The 18,653-nt window shown below is 54.2% G+C and overlaps 6 protein-coding genes across 6 annotated transcripts; 5 read left to right on the top strand and 1 right to left on the bottom strand.

Annotated features, from left to right (window-relative positions):
- Positions 1–473: 473 nt before the first annotated feature.
- CCOS01_16104 (uncharacterized protein) lies at positions 474–1,829 on the top strand (the record flags this gene model as incomplete). The annotated part of the gene is made up of 3 exons (XM_060464241.1): positions 474–683; positions 750–1,393; positions 1,451–1,829. The coding sequence occupies 3 exons, from the start codon at positions 474–476 to the stop codon at positions 1,827–1,829; spliced, it is 1,233 nt and encodes a 410-aa protein (XP_060305296.1).
- Positions 1,830–3,043: 1,214 nt separating this feature from the next.
- CCOS01_16103 (FMN-dependent dehydrogenase) lies at positions 3,044–4,725 on the top strand (the record flags this gene model as incomplete). Its single annotated transcript, XM_060464240.1, has 4 exons — positions 3,044–3,109; positions 3,175–3,208; positions 3,263–3,576; positions 3,646–4,725. The coding sequence occupies 4 exons, from the start codon at positions 3,044–3,046 to the stop codon at positions 4,723–4,725; spliced, it is 1,494 nt and encodes a 497-aa protein (XP_060305295.1).
- A 572-nt stretch (positions 4,726–5,297) lies between these two features.
- Positions 5,298–6,653, bottom strand: CCOS01_16102 (phosphatidylserine decarboxylase; the record flags this gene model as incomplete). The annotated part of the gene is made up of 1 exon (XM_060464239.1): positions 5,298–6,653. One exon carries the CDS (start codon positions 6,651–6,653, stop codon positions 5,298–5,300), a length of 1,356 nt encoding a protein of 451 aa, XP_060305294.1.
- A 5,017-nt stretch (positions 6,654–11,670) lies between these two features.
- CCOS01_16101 (uncharacterized protein) lies at positions 11,671–12,267 on the top strand (the record flags this gene model as incomplete). The annotated part of the gene is made up of 1 exon (XM_060464238.1): positions 11,671–12,267. One exon carries the CDS (start codon positions 11,671–11,673, stop codon positions 12,265–12,267), a length of 597 nt encoding a protein of 198 aa, XP_060305293.1.
- A 104-nt stretch (positions 12,268–12,371) lies between these two features.
- On the top strand, positions 12,372–14,519 carry CCOS01_16100 (kelch domain-containing protein; the record flags this gene model as incomplete). The annotated part of the gene is made up of 1 exon (XM_060464237.1): positions 12,372–14,519. The coding sequence occupies one exon, from the start codon at positions 12,372–12,374 to the stop codon at positions 14,517–14,519; it is 2,148 nt and encodes a 715-aa protein (XP_060305292.1).
- A 2,667-nt stretch (positions 14,520–17,186) lies between these two features.
- Positions 17,187–18,302, top strand: CCOS01_16099 (Ras family protein; the record flags this gene model as incomplete). The annotated part of the gene is made up of 2 exons (XM_060464236.1): positions 17,187–17,379; positions 17,524–18,302. The coding sequence occupies 2 exons, from the start codon at positions 17,187–17,189 to the stop codon at positions 18,300–18,302; spliced, it is 972 nt and encodes a 323-aa protein (XP_060305291.1).
- Between the last annotated feature and the right edge of the window lie 351 nt (positions 18,303–18,653).

The following is an 18,653-nucleotide window of genomic DNA, read 5'->3' as shown; positions in this document are numbered from 1 at the left end:
AAGCGATCTTCAGGCGACTGCACACTAAGCGGCGTACGGGCTCTTGAGGACTGTTCTTTGCCGTTGTCAGGCTGCCGAAGGACTTGCCGCAGGGTCGTCCCGTGGTCTTGGCTCGCTTTTCATCCCATGTCAAGCCACCTCGACCAAGCCAACATCGTGCGTTGCCCGCAGACTGGCCATCGAGTTTCTGTTGTAGCATGAACTTCTCAAACAAAAATTAGGACAAAGATGCCTCGTGTCTTCTCATGGGGAAACTTTCGCCTGTATCACGGGAGGCAAGGATTTCGGAATGAACTGTTTTCTCGGAATCTGCATACGGACAGAACATTGGATATGAATACAAATACCGGTGTATTAGATTCGCATTCGAGACCAAAGTTGGCAGTTTTGCGACAAGAACCTCTCAGAGAAAAGTAAAAGACTTGTAACTGAGAAGTACTGCACATCAGCTTCGATCGTCCTAGCCAGTTGTCATGGATGAGAAATCCGTTTTGAGAAATCGCGAGAGGAGCTTCTACAAGCTTGATCTCACCAATAATCTCCCTCCTGGAACCGATAGCATAAGTCAATTTGAAGCTCATCCACGACAACCAAGGCCACCGGCAGAATCCAAAAGGCCGGTCCCAGAATGGCCACCGGAGGCAGAGAGGAAAGGGAAGTGGATATCGGCGTATCTTGACCAGGTTGGTAACAACGAAAGCAGCAATAAGATCCAAATATTCTGGAACTAATTCATTGACGTGCCATAGCTCGACCCAGAAACCGAGTACGACCGCATCATCCAGACCTCGACCTTCTTCACCGGCTCCAGCTTCGCCATCGCCATGGGCTACACCTCGACCCTCATCCTCTTGACGCAGACGCCGGCGGGCGCCTCAGCAGTCCATAGCACGGGCAAGCTCTTCCGCCGCGGCCATCAGCGCTTCTACGAGACGCAGGACCGGCTCCTCGACTGGATGTGGTACGGTAGCGCCTCCCCGCAGGCCGTCGAGGGCATCGAGAGGGTCAATAAGATCCACGCCGGTGTGTGGAAGAATGCGCCGGGGACGTTCAGCCACCCCTGGGAGGGCCAGATGTCGCTCATCGGGTCGGCGTACTTTGAGACGTACCTGAGGGACCTCGTCGGGGCGAGGGTCAGGGACATACACCCCAAGCTGGCGGCGGCGTGGCCGGCGTGGGCCGAGAGGGCGTGTGCGCACTTTCGGTCGGAGCCAGAGGACGGGTCGAGGAGCTTTGGGGTGAATTTCCCGAGGGACTGGAAGGAGCTTGAGGCTTTTCACAAGTGGTATCGGGAGCTGCCGTTTGATAAGTATACCAGTGAGGAAGAAAGAGTCAAGGGGGCTGTGATATCTAAGGGGGTTGTTGATCAGTTTGCCGAACTATGGTTTCCAAGGTACGTTTCACTGAACATCCCCGACATCTGCCAATGGCATATCTCATGAATGGGCAGGTATCTCCAATGGTTCGGCCGACAGCTGTTCCTCACCATCGTACCACCCAAGGTCCGAGAACAACAGCGCACCGGGCACCCCAACCCTTTATGGGCCAAGCTTGTCAAACTTCTCCTCAAGACACAAATCGACCTGGCTGACATCATGCCGGATCCCGCGAGGCCCATCTTGAGGGATGAGTACCATACGATCAAGAGTTGGGAATGGTACAAGATAGATGCTCAAGTGGTTGAGAAGCGGAGAAAGCAGGCGTCGCTGATCAGGACCTTACTCCTGGGGGTGCTACTGATACTTCTTGCGATTGTCCTTATGAGGGGCTGGGCAGTGGGAGGTAAGCCGGGAACGGCAATCCACGGGCTCAAGGCTAGTCTCTCATGAAAGTGAAAGCACATGTGTGGTGTTCTGGGGATCGAGTGTATAGGCCTTCGTGACTGTGGTCAACCAAAGCACCATTATCTAAGAATAAGCCGGCGAAGACGCCAGTTCAGTTCCTGACAACCCAGGAGCTGCACCCATTGATGCATACAATCGAACAATGCCTGCCCAGCTTTTTCCATAACGGCCTCTATCACACCAGTGACTGCTTCCATCATAAATAGGGATTGAAGTTGAGGAGATGTCGAGAGTGAGTGTCTGCTTACGATTTACGTGACTTTCAATACGTGTGAAACGGTGGCGACGAGCACTTAAGGGAATAGACTTTCCTGGTACCGGTCGAAAGGAACGATTAGATTAAGACTAAGTTGGCGTTGACGGCTCGAGTGGCGCATACACACGTGTGTAGTTGAGATAAAGAAGGGCCATCCCGCACCCTCCTTCGGAAGTGTAGCCGCGAGTATCCGTATCAGCAGCGGGTTCCAAGCCGAAAAGATTGCGGTTGGCGTTGCTGTCGCTGGCATGCTGCCCACGACGAACGCGTGGGTGTGCGACGGTGCGTGGGTGGGCACGGATTGCCTTTCGGGGATAGCCCGGGATGGAGACCGGTAGCAGTTTACACCGAGGAAGTGCAAGTGTGGAGGACGTCACCGACATATTACCCCGCACCCCATTGACCCGAGATGGGCCGCTAGCGCTGCACTGGAGCCAGTGTGGGGCGCGGCAGTCTGCGACGGTACAATGAAGAGCGAGCTGATGACCTTTGATGGGTTTCGCCCCCCGGCAACCGTCTCTTTTCTCCAAGTCGAATTCCCCCCCTTCAAGAGAAGATAGGTGCTTGCTTCCCCCAACATTTCTGACCTAGGAGAACTTTTTTGGAGTCCCGATTCTCGGACTGACTAGCGAGACGACACCTACATCTTTTTCTGCTCTTGGTTCCGGCCCCTAGATCTGCGTCGGCTTCTCTTCCATTACTTCTTCTGCCCGTCATTGGTGTTTGTAAAACGTGCTATTCCCGGTCCCTCTGATTTGAAATACCTTGGATTCGACTAGACCAGCAAGCAAGCCACCCATAAATCAGACACTACCCCGTGGAGAAAGATCTACCTCTTTGCCGGCCTTTACCCCGGATTTTCCAACCTGTCGATAAATTTCCAAGTTCCTTTTCTTCCCTTCGTCCGGAACAACGACAACAATCGCAACGAACAGCAGGCAAAATGGGCTTGAAGGGTGACGATATCGCGAAGCACAACAGTGCCGACTCTTGCTGGGTCATTGTTCACGTAAGTTATGATGAGGTGTCGATTCAATGTCAATTGGCAGGCAATTGACATTGGCTACCTAACAGGGCAAAGCTTACGATGTGACGGACTTCTTGCCTGGTAAGTTCTTCTACAGTACCCTCAAGTGCTTTCCCTGCTAACGACGACCCTCAGAGCACCCCGGTGGCTCAAAAATCATCCTCAAGTACGCCGGCAAAGATGCGACGGAAGAGTTCGACCCCATCCACCCGCCCGACACCCTCGACAAGTACCTCGAGCAGTCCAAGCATCTTGGCCCCGTCGACATGACCTCTGTAGTGGCTGAGGAGAAGGAAGAGGATCCTGAAGAGATTGAGCGCTTGGAGAGGGTTGAGCAGAAGCCACTGTTGTCCCAATGTTACAACCTGATGGATTTCGAGGCCGTAGCGCGCAGAGTCATGAAGAAGACGGCTTGGGGATACTACTCGAGTGCAGCCGACGACGAAATCGTAGGTCGACCCCGCAAAATCGCACCCACCAGAGGACCAGACACAATTTCTAACTGATCTTTTCTGTAGACATTGCGCGAAAACCATGGTGCCTTCCACAGAATCTGGTTCCGGCCGCAGATCCTTGTCGACGTCGAAAAGGTAGATTTCACCACCACCATGCTCGGCGCAAAGGTCGACATGCCCTTCTACGTCACCGCCACCGCCCTCGGCAAGCTGGGCCACCCGGAGGGCGAGGTCCTCCTCACACGCGCCTCCCGCAAGCACAACGTCATCCAGATGATCCCGACGCTGGCATCGTGCTCCTTTGACGAGCTCATGGACGCCGCCGAGGGCGACCAGGTGCAGTGGATGCAGCTCTACGTCAACAAGGACCGCGAGATCACAAAGAAGATTGTGCAGCACGCCGAGGCCCGCGGCTGCAAGGGCCTCTTCATCACCGTCGACGCGCCGCAGCTGGGTCGTCGCGAGAAGGATATGCGGTCCAAGTTTACTGACCCTGGTGCCAACGTGCAGTCGGGCCAGGCGACGGATCAGAGCCAGGGTGCTGCCCGCGCCATTTCGTCTTTTATCGACCCTGCCCTGTCGTGGAAGGATATCCCCTGGTTCAAGTCCATCACCAACATGCCCATCATCCTGAAGGGTGTGCAGCGTGTTGAGGACGTCATCAAGGCTATCGAGGCCGGTGTCCAGGGTGTTGTGCTCTCCAACCACGGTGGTCGCCAGCTCGACTTTGCCCGGTCCGGCATTGAGGTCCTCGCCGAGACGATGCCGGTGCTTCGCCGCATGGGCTTGGAGAACGCGATTGAGATCTACATTGACGGCGGTGTCCGTCGTGCTACCGATATAATCAAGGCGCTGTGCCTCGGTGCCAAGGGTGTCGGTATCGGCAGACCTTTCCTGTACGCCATGGCCGGCTACGGCTTCGACGGTGTCGATCGCGCTATGCAGCTGCTCCGCGACGAGATGGAGATGAACATGCGTCTTATTGGTTGCACGAGCATCGATCAGCTCAACCCGTCGCTTATCGATACGCGGAGTCTGTTCAACCACGGCTCTACGCCCTCTGACAACCTTATGGGTGCTGTGTACGACCCGTTGGCGACGCCGGTTCAGAGACCCAAGGCGCCCAAGCCGTCAAAGTTGTAGATTTGCCTCTTTCAGGACAAGTGCAATCGTAGCGTGAGCAGGTGTGGAGGGAATGGTGTTCTGTTTTTTGGGAGCGAATGAGACTTACCATGAGACCTGATCTTTGTATCAGATGTATGATATATATACTACCTATATACAGGATACTACCATGACTCAATATCCAATTCCTGTCAATACAGTGAAGGGATACTCGAGTGTCTGCTCATTGGCTTGCATGAGAGGGTCACAGCCTAAAATACTAGAATACTACCGGGTTCAGGGACTTACATCCCACCTCACCGCACTAGCCTCAGCCAAAGGTAAATGCTGGCTCACGCTTGAGGGGTCTTGAGCGGTGCGATATCTGAGCCTGTTTTATACCTTCAAGCAAACGCACTGTTGTTCGTAAGTAAGTACACTTCACATCAAACAAAGGCTCACATGTAGGAATAAGATTAATTTGTTATAGCTAAACATCATGGCAACAGTTCCAGACTTGAAGAAAAGGGTAATACCGGACATTACGTAAAGATTTCCAGCAGAGCTATCCTCAGGAGCAAATCGGCCTGCGAAGTCTACCAACCCTTAACTCAGTTCGAAGGGGTAACAGTAGCAAGCTGGCTCAGAACCTTCACAGGCGGGCCCGGAGTCATGATGTTCGCAACCGGGTCGGCATCTGCAGCAAAGTCAATCTTGACGTTGGGACCGAAAATCAAGCAGTGCGTGGACCCGCCAAAGTGGAAGCAGCCGATCGGATCGCCCTTCTTGAAGGAGTTGTCGGGCACGTCGAAGAAGTCCACCGACGAGACCTCGGCCATGCCGATCATGACGACCGCCATGACGCCGATCGCCGGGTTGTCGGCCTGGATGAGGGCCACGCCGCGCTTGGCGACCGCGGAGATGTAGCTCTGCGAGAGCTCGTCGGAGCCCGGGTCCGGGTCGGACTGGCCCTGGTCGTTGTGGAAGCTCCACATGATGGGCTCCGAGTAGTACGTCCCGTTGATGATCTTGGGCGCGCCGAGGTACCTGCCCGAGACGGGGGCGTGCCAGTTGTGGTAGCTGTCCGCGCTCAGGAAGGCCTGGTAGACCGTGCCGCCGACGAACTGCTGCGCGACATCGGCGCCGCCCAGCATGTCGGCGAGGCTGTAGTTGGTGCGCTGGTCCTGGTTTTTGACCCAGAAGGTGTCCTGAAGCTGGACATTGCGCTGAATCTCAAAGGGCGTCGACTCGGTTGCGCTGACGACGACGTTGTCGTCATTAGGCGAGGCTAGCGGTCGCAGACCGGGCAGGAACTGGCGGGTAAAGAACTGGTCCCACGATGTGAAGCCGTAGCTGGTGGGGTTCTGGGGGTCAGGGGCCTGGTACGTGTTGAGGAAGTTCATCAGACCGCCTGAAGCTTGTGCTTGCGGCGACAGCCAGCCGTTCGTTGTCGTCGTGATCGTCACGGCGGAAGCCGAGCTCTTGAGGAAAGCGCCCCAGTAGTTCAGCATTTTCTGGAAGACGCTGTTGACGTCGTCTCGGAGGAACGCCGCGAAGCCGGCCTCGGTGGCCATGGGCCAGTCCAGGAGGCCGTTGATCGGAGTGCCGATCTGGACTGAATCGTTCCACTGGATGGGACTTTGAATCTGGTAATTGAGAGCAGCAACGAGGTCGTCGAGAGTTCTGATCTCGGCGTTGGGCGCGCCTCCGGGGTATGTCGTGTACTTGGCCGGGACCTCGCTGAGCATCTCGGTAAAGAGCATGCGGACGATGGCGCTGTTGTTAAGAAGACTCTGAAGGTCGGCAATGGGAGGTACGATGGGCAGCTTTGCGGCGTTCGCTCTCTTGAGCACCTCTCTGACATGTTTCTGGATCCGATGGGGGTTTGACGGTAGCCATCCGCCAATGCGACGAGCCAAAGATTCGTGAGGCACGCGGCCATTCTTCTTAATGTAGACTCCAGGCATGATTTCTGTATTTCGAGTAGAGGCAGAGTTTGTGCGGGATGAAGAGAATGGTGATGGAAGGTAGGATGTGTTCGAGGAGAATGATATGTCAAATTTGGGGGGGATAAGGGCCTCCTCTTATACATCGTTTCTATGGTCTCTGCCCCCTCATGTTATTACTTTCTCTAGTATCAGGGCTACGAGGGTTGTTCGATGGATGCGTAGAACCGTAGACATACCATCTTAGCCAGCCATGTTTGACTCAGCGAGAGGAGTGGAATCTGTTTCCGGTATGCTGGTTGTCGGATTAGCAGGATGGAAGCTTGCAGCTCTAGTACATTGATATTTGTTGTTAACGAGGGCTCTTTCTTGCCAATGCTTCGTGTGGAAGTGAAGCTCTATGATGGGCTGTGGAATAAAATGGTTTTTGAACTTTGAGTTTCTTCCTGGCTATGACTTGTTACCTTCTAGGAAACGGGATGGATTTCCAGCAATATTCTCGCGATACCAAATTTTGTGTTCCGAGAAGCCTTGAATATGGGGAATACTAGGCTGTGGTGCCCACTGTCCCTTTTCCCAGGCCATACCTACTGACCCTCAGCGGCGTGATCCAATGTGCGAGACATGAGCCGGCTTACGGAAGACTTCTCGGCATTGGCTATCACATCGTAGTAGCAACGCATTCTTACGACAACGGAGCACCATTCATCAGCCGCAGCTCACTAATAAGAGAGCTGAGGTTCAACATTCCGCATTCGACACCAAATGATAATCAGTACCCCGCGGCGGGAACACTGTAGGGTTCAAGACATGTGTCACTTGATTAGATGGCTCAATCCTCGATATCAGGCGATGCTGAAAGTCTGAAGCTTATCAGCTTTTCACAATGGGATTCCAATAACTCGGAAACAGCCGCAGACAGCATGTCCGTAGGGCCGAGAGACGGTAGTTGTGGTGACAATCCGGAAACGGTCATACAGGTGTTGGCGCTACGGAGCATTTCGTGCGCGCCACTGTCTCTCTAGTCTTCGCGTGGCGGAAGTGTAAGGCAGAAAACGGCAGAGAGGTTACCGTTGATCCAAGAACCGGGAGGATAAGAGCGATCCATCCCACGAGCTACCGTATGTTATGCGGGGTAAAGAGGCGTCTAAATGCCAGCCGCACACAAGCCACTGTGAGATGCGAAGCTGCTCGTGAGGAATTATAAGAGTTTTTCCTTTTCTTTTTTTCTTCTTCTCCTTTTTCTCTTGCGTATCGAGCCGAGAGAGTCAAATGTTGACAGCCGAGATAGTCTGGGATAGGGATCGTTAAAGCAGCTGCGGGAGCCGAACTCGACATCTGAGAGTAATCAGTCTCGTTCTTACGAACCTAGTTGGGGCAAGAAGGAGCGAGGCTCACAGCACTAGACCGAAATTTGAAGCACCTAGGTAAAGACTGATGTTACTCCTCTCCTCCACCACTGTGTATGAGAGGCCAGCTGCTCAAAAACAAGTGCCGAAAGACTGACATTGAACCTTGAAAAAACGGCTTCTCCAAGAAATCCTGTGGAAGCTGTCTTGGGGACAGAAACACCTGGTAAGACGCCATGTCCCATGTTTTGCAAAGGCAAAAGATGACTCTCTCACTACGATATTGAGACGGTCAGGTAATCTCATTGCAGAGATTATAAAACACGATTCAAATTACCTTTGTCGTAGAGCCTGAGGTTAATATAAAATGGACCAGCCTTGCGCTCTCAGTGAAATAATTGACCAGACTGCGTCGGTCGGTTGATGTCGCGCCAGCTTCTCTGATGATGGGCTTCGCGATTGGCTTGAAGGAGGGTTTCGAGATAAAACTTCTTTCCTGTACCAGCTGCAGATGAAGTGGCTTCACGTTGTGCAGTATCGGATAATCGTGGCGTATTCCATGGCCAATAAGCTTGTATTGAATAGAATTGCAGAGGAGTGTTCGCTGTGAGTTGGGAGGTGGGTGCAGTAGGATTTCTCTGGTCTTGTATACGAGCGACATCGAAAAAATAGCATGGCAATCCGGCGTACGAAGCCTTCAGACATGATCATGCCTTGTCTTGACTGAAGTGTGGGCGCTGATACGGCGGCCATTTATACCCTTTAGATTGAGTGGTTGCTAGTGCCTCTCAAGGTGTCCTCCTCTAGGCAAGCACGCCGGGCTGAGAGATAGGTATTTCTTCTTGAGACATGATGAGAGGCAGACAACGACAAGTGTTTGGGTAAGAAGCGTGAAGTTTCATCATCGACTGACATCACGGCATAATGGGTACAAGACACCCCCTTCAAGGAAAACCAGGTGTTGCTTTCTTACTGCATCCCAGCTTACACCAAGAAAAGCAGGCCACGTAGGTACGCCTTACAATCAAATCCTAGCCTCCGTCCTGCTAAGTAAGGTACTCTGAGCTGCAGATAGATGGCGTAGCATCGGGAAAATTCAAGCGACAGTGAACTTGATGCTGGAGAGTACTTACACGAACCTAAGTACACGAGATTCGGAGTCCTGCTCAGAGACTAAGGAAGGCGACACCAAAGCTCCTCCAGTGTATTGACGAATCGTTGAATCTCCTACCAGAACGTGTAGGCGATGCCCATGTCTGCCTTGATGACAAAACACCCGGATGGCCATTCGACTCGTATCGAGATGTGCTGGGCAGCACACTTCAAGGATCGTATTCAGTAAAGTTTCGGGGCGTTTCTGCGTCGGAGATTAACCCCACGTCCAAGTCATTCTGCGTTTGGGCAGAGGAAGTTGCAGCTAGAACAAAATTCGCTGTTTTTGTATTGTTGATCAAGATCTTGCAATTACCATGGTGCCATTTCGGGTAGTTGGGAGAGATCATTGATCCAAAAGAGGCAAAGTCTTTCACGAGAAGGCACTCTCGTCATTTGGATCCACGTATAATTGGGACCGAGTCTACTCCGTATTGTCGGTATCTACAGTCGCAATGACCGCTCAAACAGAGCTCGCGACTACTCACGCGGCTTTGTTCCGTTCTTCGTGGCTTGATGTAGAGGAGTTCGGGTCCGAAGCATCCCTAGCGCCCGCAAGCTAGTGAACACGAGGTTTCACGAGAGATATCCTCACGGTAGTTCCATTAGTGTGTTCAACGTGTTTCTGGGGTCCAACTTCGGCCGTCGTTGGCAGAGGTGTAGTCCATCGATATTTCGATGGCATGCGGCTGATGATAACGTTCGCCCAAGAAACCCAATGTGGTGGATGCAATGCAATGAGTTGCAAGTCGTACGAGAACACGGCAGAGCCTCCATTCCTCGCGGTGATCGGCGTCCTGCCCGGCTCCCACCTAATGCGGTCGGCCCGTCCGGCTACCCGCCGCCGGGTGTGACGTCAAAGTCCGGACAAAGACGGCGCATTGTGCATTGGAGATTTGCACTGGAAATGGGGCGGATACGATTTTTATGTGCACGCGCACCCGTCTTATCCGGTTTGCATCTGTCCTGGGATCGTGAGGCTGTGAGATATGTGGATAGCCAGCCAAGAAAAGGAGACGCATACGTTTACAAAGTATGCTTGGAAGGTTGGAGCGATTCAGCGGTTGTGGAAGGAGAGAATACGAGTCATAGAGGCTCTCATGCAATCAAAAAAGACATTACGGTTTGCGAAAAAGGGGAGCCGGGGGACTCCACGATCTCTTGGCCGTCGTCCTCAGAGGGTTTAGCGAGGTCCTAAAGAGGCAGGGGTAAGAACGCCAAGCTGGGCGGGATCGACACAATGTCTTGCTCGTTTCAGAATCCGGCCAACGGGGCTCTTCCCTTCCAACTTCTTCCCTTCGCAAGTTCTCCAACAACACACCAGCTCCAGCTCCATAGGGTGACCGGGTTCCTGCGTCTACGCTTTTTTGAGTTCACGCCAGAACTTCGGGGATATTTTTCTTTCCTTCCCTATCACTGTATTCTCCAAACCCCCACTGGTCAAGCCTGGCTGGCCCTGGGGCCTGGACAGCCTGGCGAGCTTCCTCCCACACCGGATGAACGGCTTTCTATTTTTGTGCCGACTTTTGTGCGTCTCCAGAGATAAGGCAGCGTCCAACCATGTTTCGACGCAGATTACCGGCGGCTAGCTTTCATAGGGCTGTGCCGGTCCTGCAGAGTTGCAGTAACCCTTTCCCAGGCACTGCATCGCTACCGAGTTCCCAGACGATCTAGCAGAGAGTCGATCCCGTGCCCTCTTTTATTTCGCCATACGCTGATCGTCTAACACGCTACTCTTATACGAAGACGCGAACTCTCACCATCTGGGCCTTCGGGAAATATGTGGCGTTATTCATACGAGGAAACACAGCATCAAACCTAAGAAAATTGTCCCTGATGAATCTGGGCAGCAACTACGCGTGTTTCGAGTCGAACGGGATACGTGTAGCCGGCAATGAGAAGCTGACCATGGTGACTGGTCGGCGTCTACTTCGTACTCCATACCCGACCCAGCTGTCATCGCTGAATTGCTCGGTCTTCTCCGTTCGTCTATTCACTGGTCTTGGCCGTCGAGGAGGTCCTCTCTTTGCCTGCAGGGGTCATGGCAGGGCGACCCAGCTTTGCCAACGTCAACACGAACGACACCGACGGGATGATGCTGACAAGTTGCACAGTTGTTTACGTCAAGACGGGCAATGTTAAAGTGCGTGTATGTGTGTGTGTGTGTGTTCCCCAGAACATCGGACGACGGCTAACCTTATTTGACAGCTTCTCTCGTGGGAAACACGGCAAAAGCTTTGACAAGCATGAATGTTCAGACGAATTTTTCCTCCCCAAACCTTCAAAGCTCGAGGCAGTGTTCGACGATCACTCATGCGATCCACGGCGCGAGCCCGAGGGATATCCCGGCTAACAGCAAGTTGCAACCACAGCAATGGGGCTCTCTGCGGGTCTGTACAAGGGTACATCAAAGGGGGAAAGGCTCGAGGCTCGAGGGTTCAGGTTGACCGCCGCCGCCGTCGTCGTCGTCGTAGTGCGACGTGCCTGACCGCCAGCCGTCTTGTTGTTCGGGCGGCGGTAGGATTCATGGGAGGAGGATGAACCTAAAGTCAGAACAACACGACAAGCCTGATGGATGGCCGAGCGGCTTCTCAGAATCTCCACACGATTTCTTCTGCCTGTCTTTCCCACATCACGGGCTTTTCCTGCTTGGACCTCCACTCGGCCCCAAGGCCAGCGCCTGGCTTGAGCATCTGGGCATGGTTCCCACCTTATCCTCTTTCTCGATGGGGATCGCGGCTCGGGAAGCCTCGCCATTCGCCAGCGCCGACTCGGCGTCGACGAAGGACCAACTCCCCGGCAGACTCTATCGGGCCATAACTGCACCTGCGGGATGGCGCAGCCTAGCTTGGGGGCTCCAGAGTTTCCACATTTTGGGAGATGGATCTCTCTTGGAGCGTCCTCTCCTCTGCGGAAGTGCCGCAGATGGAGCTGTGATGCACGATGTGCCTGGCGAGGTGGTTGTGTATATACATATCGTCGAGTTTCTTCTTCTTCTCTGCCCTTTTGAGAATTCTCTTCTTCAACGCCGCTCTCATCGACAATTTCTCACGAGTAGCCTCTCGTGCCTCTCCTTATCCTTTGTGTTATTCTTAATTATAGACACACGTCTCTCATTGCTTATACGTGTCTAATACCTACACTCACTCATCAATACGCATACATCCTCGATCTCTTTGAGGAACCATACTCTCTCTTACACGAGCAGTTCAGCTCCCAAAAACATCAACACACCGACATGGTTCGTTCAACCGCATACAAGGCCATCGCGGCCGCCTCTCTCTTTTCGCGGTTCTCCTCCGCAGCCATCACAGCCTGCCCGAACGATGAGGCCGAATGGGAATCGCCCATTGGAGTCAAGTACACCGTCTGCCCTGGCTCTGACTACCAGTATGGTGGTGGCAGTCTCCAATATGTTCAAAATGTTCAGACCACAGTCGAGTGTGTCCAGATCTGTGACAAGGATGCTCGCTGCAACAGAGCCGTCTACGACAAGGAGCTCAAGGTTTGTCACGTTAAGGACACCAAGAACGAGATGAACTGGGCAGCCGACGACCGTTTCGACTCTATCCGTATGACAAACGACTTTGTCGACGGCACATTCCTTGCTACCTGCCCCTTCAAGGAGGAGGGCTACCGAGTTCCCAAGGGCAGCGCCGACTACCGTGTCTGCCGCGGCACCGATTACACCGGCAACAGCGCCAAGATTGTTCAGGATGTGACGACCATCCAAGCCTGCTCTGAGCTCTGCTCCAACACTCAGAACTGCAAGAAGGCTGTTTTTGACAACATCAACAATGTTTGCCACATCAAGGCCGCCGAGCCCGAGACATCTCTGTTCTGGGTCCAGAACAAGCAGTTCGACACCATCCACGTCCCCGAGAACATCAACCCGGCCGTCCAGGGCAAGTGGGGCGACCTCATTCGTCTGCCCGTGATTCCCGTTGCGGCTTACATCGTCCCGTCCTACCCCGAGCCCAGCAGACTGCTGTTCTTCTCCTCGTGGGGTGTGGACGCCTTTGGCGGTGCTTCTGGCATGACCCAGTACGGTGACTACAACTTCGCTACCGGTGAGATTTCTGAGCGCGCTGTCACCAACACCCACCACGACATGTTCTGCCCGGCCATCAGCCAGCTTCAGGATGGCCGCATCGTCATCCAGGGCGGCTCCGACGCCGAGGCCGTCAGCATCTACGACCCGGCCACCAACAACTTCACTCGCGGTCCCGACCTGAAGGTTGCCCGTGGCTACCAGACTTCTACCCTCCTCTCCAGCGGCAAGATCTTCACCATTGGCGGAGCCTACTCTGGCAAGCGCGAGGGCAAGAACGGCGAGGTGTACGACCCCGAGGCCAACGAGTGGACCTACCTCCCCGGCGCCGACGTCACCCCGATCCTGACCAACGACCACGAGGGCATCTGGCGCGAGGACAACCACGCCTGGCTCTTTGGCTGGAAGAACAACAGCATCTTCCAGGCCGGCCCGGGCAAGGACCAGCACTGGTTTGGCATCGAGGGCACCGGCTCCGTCACCAAGGCCGCCACCCGCGACGACGACGACGCCATGTGCGGCACCTGGGTCATGTACGACGCCGTCGCCGGCAAGATCCTCTCGGCCGGCGGAAGCCCCGACTACACCGACAGCGACGCCACCGTGCATGCCCACATCACCACCATCGGCGAGCCGGGCACCCCGTCCGAGGTCGAGCGCGTGGCGGACATGGCCTTCCCCCGCGGCTTCGCCAACGCCGTGGTCCTTCCCGACGGCCAAGTTCTCGTGACGGGTGGGCAGCGCAAGTCCCTCGTCTTCACCAACACGGACGGCATCCTCGTCGCCGAGCTCTTTAACCCGGAAACAAAGGAGTGGAAGCAGATGGCGCCCATGGCCGTCCCGCGCAACTACCACTCCGTCGCGATCCTCATGCCCGACGCCACCGTCTTCACCGGCGGCGGCGGCCTGTGCTACGTCCAGCAGATCCTGGGCTCCACGGCCGGCTGCGACAAGACGGTCGACCACGCCGACGGCGAAATCTTTGAGCCCCCCTACCTGTACAACGCCGACGGAACCAAGGCTGCGCGGCCCGTCGTGTCCGGGGTCACCAAGGAGGCCGTCAAGGCCGGCGCGACGATTACCTTTACCGTCGAGGGCGTCGAGGCCGGCGGCAAGGGTGCCAAGGTCACGCTCATCCGTACCGGTAGCGTCACGCACTCGTCCAACACGGATCAGCGCCGCATCCCGCTCGACAACGTGCAGGTCGACGGCCAGTCTTTCTCCGCCAAGTTGCCCGAGGACTATGGTATCCTGCTCCCCGGGTTCTACTACCTCTTTGCCTCGAATGCGCAGGGCACGCCTAGCATCGCAAAGACTTTGCACGTTGTCTTGTAGAAGAAAGGAGGAGGAAAAGGAGAAGAAGAATGATGATACCTAATATGTAGCGAATTCTGATTATTTTTTGGAAAGCGGGATTAGAGAAAAGAAAAAGAAGCAACAATTTTAGACATTAGACAATACTTAATTAGATACCAGATCGAAAAAAAGAAAACTTAATGTTTAATACGAGGAGTTCCAAGTGTGTGTGATGTTTGACAATGAATAAGGTTGTACTCGAGTTGGTGTTGTTGACTGTGATGATCAACTATGAAGACCCCATATAACCTGACGGTTAAGGATATAACGTTGGGGGTAAAAATAGCGTGGACACGGATTACACGTCTGCAGTGATAAGAATACTTGCCTATAACAGGGCACCGTGCCTACTTTTTAGCTTCATCCACTCGATCACAACTACGGATAGATTTCAGTGATTACGATTGCCATAGACACCATCGGGCTGGAAAGAGCACACCTGTGCCATGAAACCGTGCCTAGCCCATGGAACGCATCGCGACGCATGCGTATCTTCTTCACATGCCGTTCATCTGAATGATTGAGTTTTCTTTTTCGGCCTTAATTGCTGAGTTGTATCTGTAGACCGTAGCAGGTGAGTTGTGCCGGTTCTTGGCTTACACGTATCTCGGGCCGTCGCGGGACTAGCCAATGAGTATGAACAACCTTTACAACAGAATGGACACCCGATTGCCGAGGACCGATTGGCTTCAGTCGTGCATATGCCCCTCGAGGTAAACCGCTTTTCAAAGCTCAAAACGTTTATTTGTTCGTTCGTCTTAACCGTTCCTAAACTTCTGAGGCGGCCGTTGGCGGCACATGGTTCGCTTCGAAAAGAGCAAAAGAAGCAATGGCCTTGACCCGATGACGACATTGTGCGTTTTTTTTTTGGAGAGAAGGGACCCGCTTCGAGTGCACCACGCGACCATCTCCAAATCGGATGACTAGGTGGATGATAATGCGACTGACTCTTGTAGCATCCTTTGAGAGTGAAGTTGAGGAGGCTCTCTACGGATTACTGCAAGCCATGGTCGCGCCAGATATGCGGGTTAGCTGCAGTTGATTGTGAAGGCGGGCCTGGTGCCGATTTCTTCGCGGAGATGTTCCTGAGTGGAATATTTCTAGAAGGAGCGGAAGAAGTTGGCATCATCGCTCACTATCTGATACACTGACACATCAGATGCCCCCTCAAGTTCCCCAACACCCGTCCATGCAAGATCCCTTCCTAAACAAAGCATATCGCATCTATCAGCAGTTTCTCCTGATAACGAACCGTTCTGATCCCAACATGAGATAGCTATAGTACAGCTTAACCCCACGGCCTCAGCCTCATTCCCCCGCGCCAACCACTAAATCCCATACATGGTGCTCGTTCGGAACGCACCTTGGTCTCGAACAGAAACGGAAAATGGGGGCGGGATGCAACTCCAATCTCTCGATTTGAACTACCTAAAACACAATGGTAGAATCATGTTAAGTTGTATGATTTCTCTGAGTACTGAACAACAGAGCCGAATCCATATCATTCCCCTCGCTCCCCGTCCGTGATCCTTATCCCACTATCCCCCCTTGTTACGTAGGCGAAGAGAAATAGAGAGAGGGAAAATACAACAACAAAACAAACAAAACAACACTGAGAAATCAAACAACCCACATCCTCGTCCGTTGCTAGCGGCCGTTACAACACTTCTCGGAGCCGAATCGCCCATTTCCTACTCTCCGTTTCAAAGGTCTTCCTCTCTTCCAATTATCAAGAAAAACTTGGTGATTCTCCCGTCTTTGCCGGGCAGCTCAATCTCACCTCAGAAACGCAGTCTCATGCACCCTCGAATTCCCATCCAGTTCCCCCAAATCTGTCTGTCCCGCTTACCAAAAAGGCGGGCACCCACCACCACCACCACAACCACCACGCGCCTCATCGGCCGATCACTGACCTCGTGGCTGCCTGCGTTTTAAACTTGGCGCCGGCGTGACTACGTTTCGATCTAGGACTCACGCACTTACCCTAAGCGAAGAGAGACAAAAGGACACTAGAAAGAAAAGACTGAATAGAAAGGAAAGAACCGAAAAACGAAAAAAAGAGCGCATTGTGTTTGTTGTTCCCTCGTGTACGTACACAAGTACCTTACCTTACCCCCGGTATCACAACGGACGAGAGTGAGAAAGCCGCGCACCGAGCGGAAGCCACCACCACCACCATCAACGTTTCGTCGAGTCCTCCCTCCCTCGAAATCAAACGGTCGTCTTTACCCTTTCCCCTCCAAAGGATCAAACATCGTCTTCCCCAATCGAGGAGTAGCACGAAAGCCACACCCGTTTGAGCTTCACTCCCTCCTGAATCCCCCCACGATTCTTCAACAAACCCATTCTCACCAACATTCTCGCGCTGTCCCTCACCGAATTCCAGTAGTGTTCCCTCACTACCGGTGCCCACCACCACCACAGCCTGCACCACCCCTCAGGCTCTCGGTCGCATCACGCACCGAACCACTTTACAAAGGCAAACCTGTCCTGGTCAAACATTCGCTTCTCTCCACCTAACCGACCGATCCGACCTCTCTTCCTCAAGAAAGCGCATTCCGCGCTACTCCTCCTCACCTCCACCCAACCTCACCCTCTCACTTTCCCCGTCGCATACGGGGCATCCGAGGAGAGAGAAAAGGGAGAATGTCGTCTCTCGAGGCAAAGATCGTCGTCCTCGGCTCCCAAAATGTCGGCAAGACGAGCCTCGTCATGCGCTATTGCAAGGGCTCCTTCAACCCGGCCCAGACAACCTCCACCGTCGGCGCGAGCTTCATGACCAAGCGCGTCGTCGATAGCGATACCGACACCGTGGTGCGACTACAGATCTGGGATACCGGTATGCTTTTCCCTTCCACCATCCACCCATCCTGACCACCAGCTGCAATAACAAAGTTACTCTTTCTGTCAACTTTGTTGTCGCAGTCGTCGCAAAAAGAGACTTGTTCAATTTACTAACATGTGTGTTTTCCGTTCCCTCCAGCCGGCCAAGAACGCTTCCGCTCCATCTCCCGCCTCTACTACCGCGGCGCCAACGCCTGCATCCTCTGCTACTCCATCACAGATGCCCAGTCCTTCACCGAAATGGGTGTCTGGCTCACAGAGCTCCGCCGCAACCTCCCCGGCGACGTCGTCCTCCACGTCGTCGGCACGAAAGCAGACATCGTCGCCCGCGACCCCTCCCGCCGCGAAGTCCCCTTTGAGCGCTGCATAGCCTACGTCGCAGAAAACCTCGCCCCCGGCCTGGCCTCGACACCGCCTCCGACAGCCACGTCCAGCGGCATGCCCTCCCTCCTCTCCTCCTCCGACCCGCGCCAGTCTTCTTCACAAGTCCACCAAAGTACAAGCACATTTGGCGGCGGACCAAGCGGAGGCGAGCCGCGTAGCCCGTCCTCGAAACGCAGTTCTGGGTTCTGGGGCCAGGAGGTCGGCTGGGACGCGTGCCACGAGATCAGCGCCGAGAGCGGCGAGGGCGTGGAAGAGGTGTTCCGCGTCGTGACGAGGAAGCTCGTCGAGCAGAACCGCAAGATGCAGCAGGCGCTGCTGCTCGCTACGGCTACGCCTGGCACGCCGGGCTACGAGACGGGCATGGACGGCGGGTACTTTGACGGCATGAATCCCAGGGGCAGCTTCCGGGTTGGGAGGGACCGGCGGAGCTGGCTGTTTTCGCCAAATTTCTCGCCTGCTGTCACGGTTGAGCAGGGCGGGACGGAGCAGGATGCCGATGAAGGTGTTGGAAAAGCAAGGAGGAAGTGCTGTTGAAGTCGCCCCAACAAGGAGAACGACATGCAGAGACGAGAGATGCGCGGACGAGACTCTGGAACATTGGGCCTCGTGAGCATGACCTTCTACGTCCTTTGCATGATGGATGAAGAGCTCGTTTGCATCGACGGATGGCATTCGCATCCCGGCACGACATGAGAAGAGGGTATGAACGGATCATGACGACTTGAGAGGGATATTCGACGACGACGACGACGACGACGAAGACGACGAAGACGATACGCATGGCTGCCCTGCGGCATATATGCTCTTTCTGCTCGAGTCACAATGCCGGCTCAGATGCAGACATGAAAAGCAACAGCAGCAAGGCGCATCATCCGGATTGAGGCA

The sequence above is a fragment of the Colletotrichum costaricense genome (assembly GCF_030867565.1).
Source record: "Colletotrichum costaricense strain IMI 309622 chromosome Unknown Scaffold_27.1, whole genome shotgun sequence".
Taxonomy (NCBI): Eukaryota; Fungi; Ascomycota; class Sordariomycetes; order Glomerellales; family Glomerellaceae; genus Colletotrichum; species Colletotrichum costaricense.
This window is presented reverse-complemented; position numbering and strand designations above follow the sequence as displayed.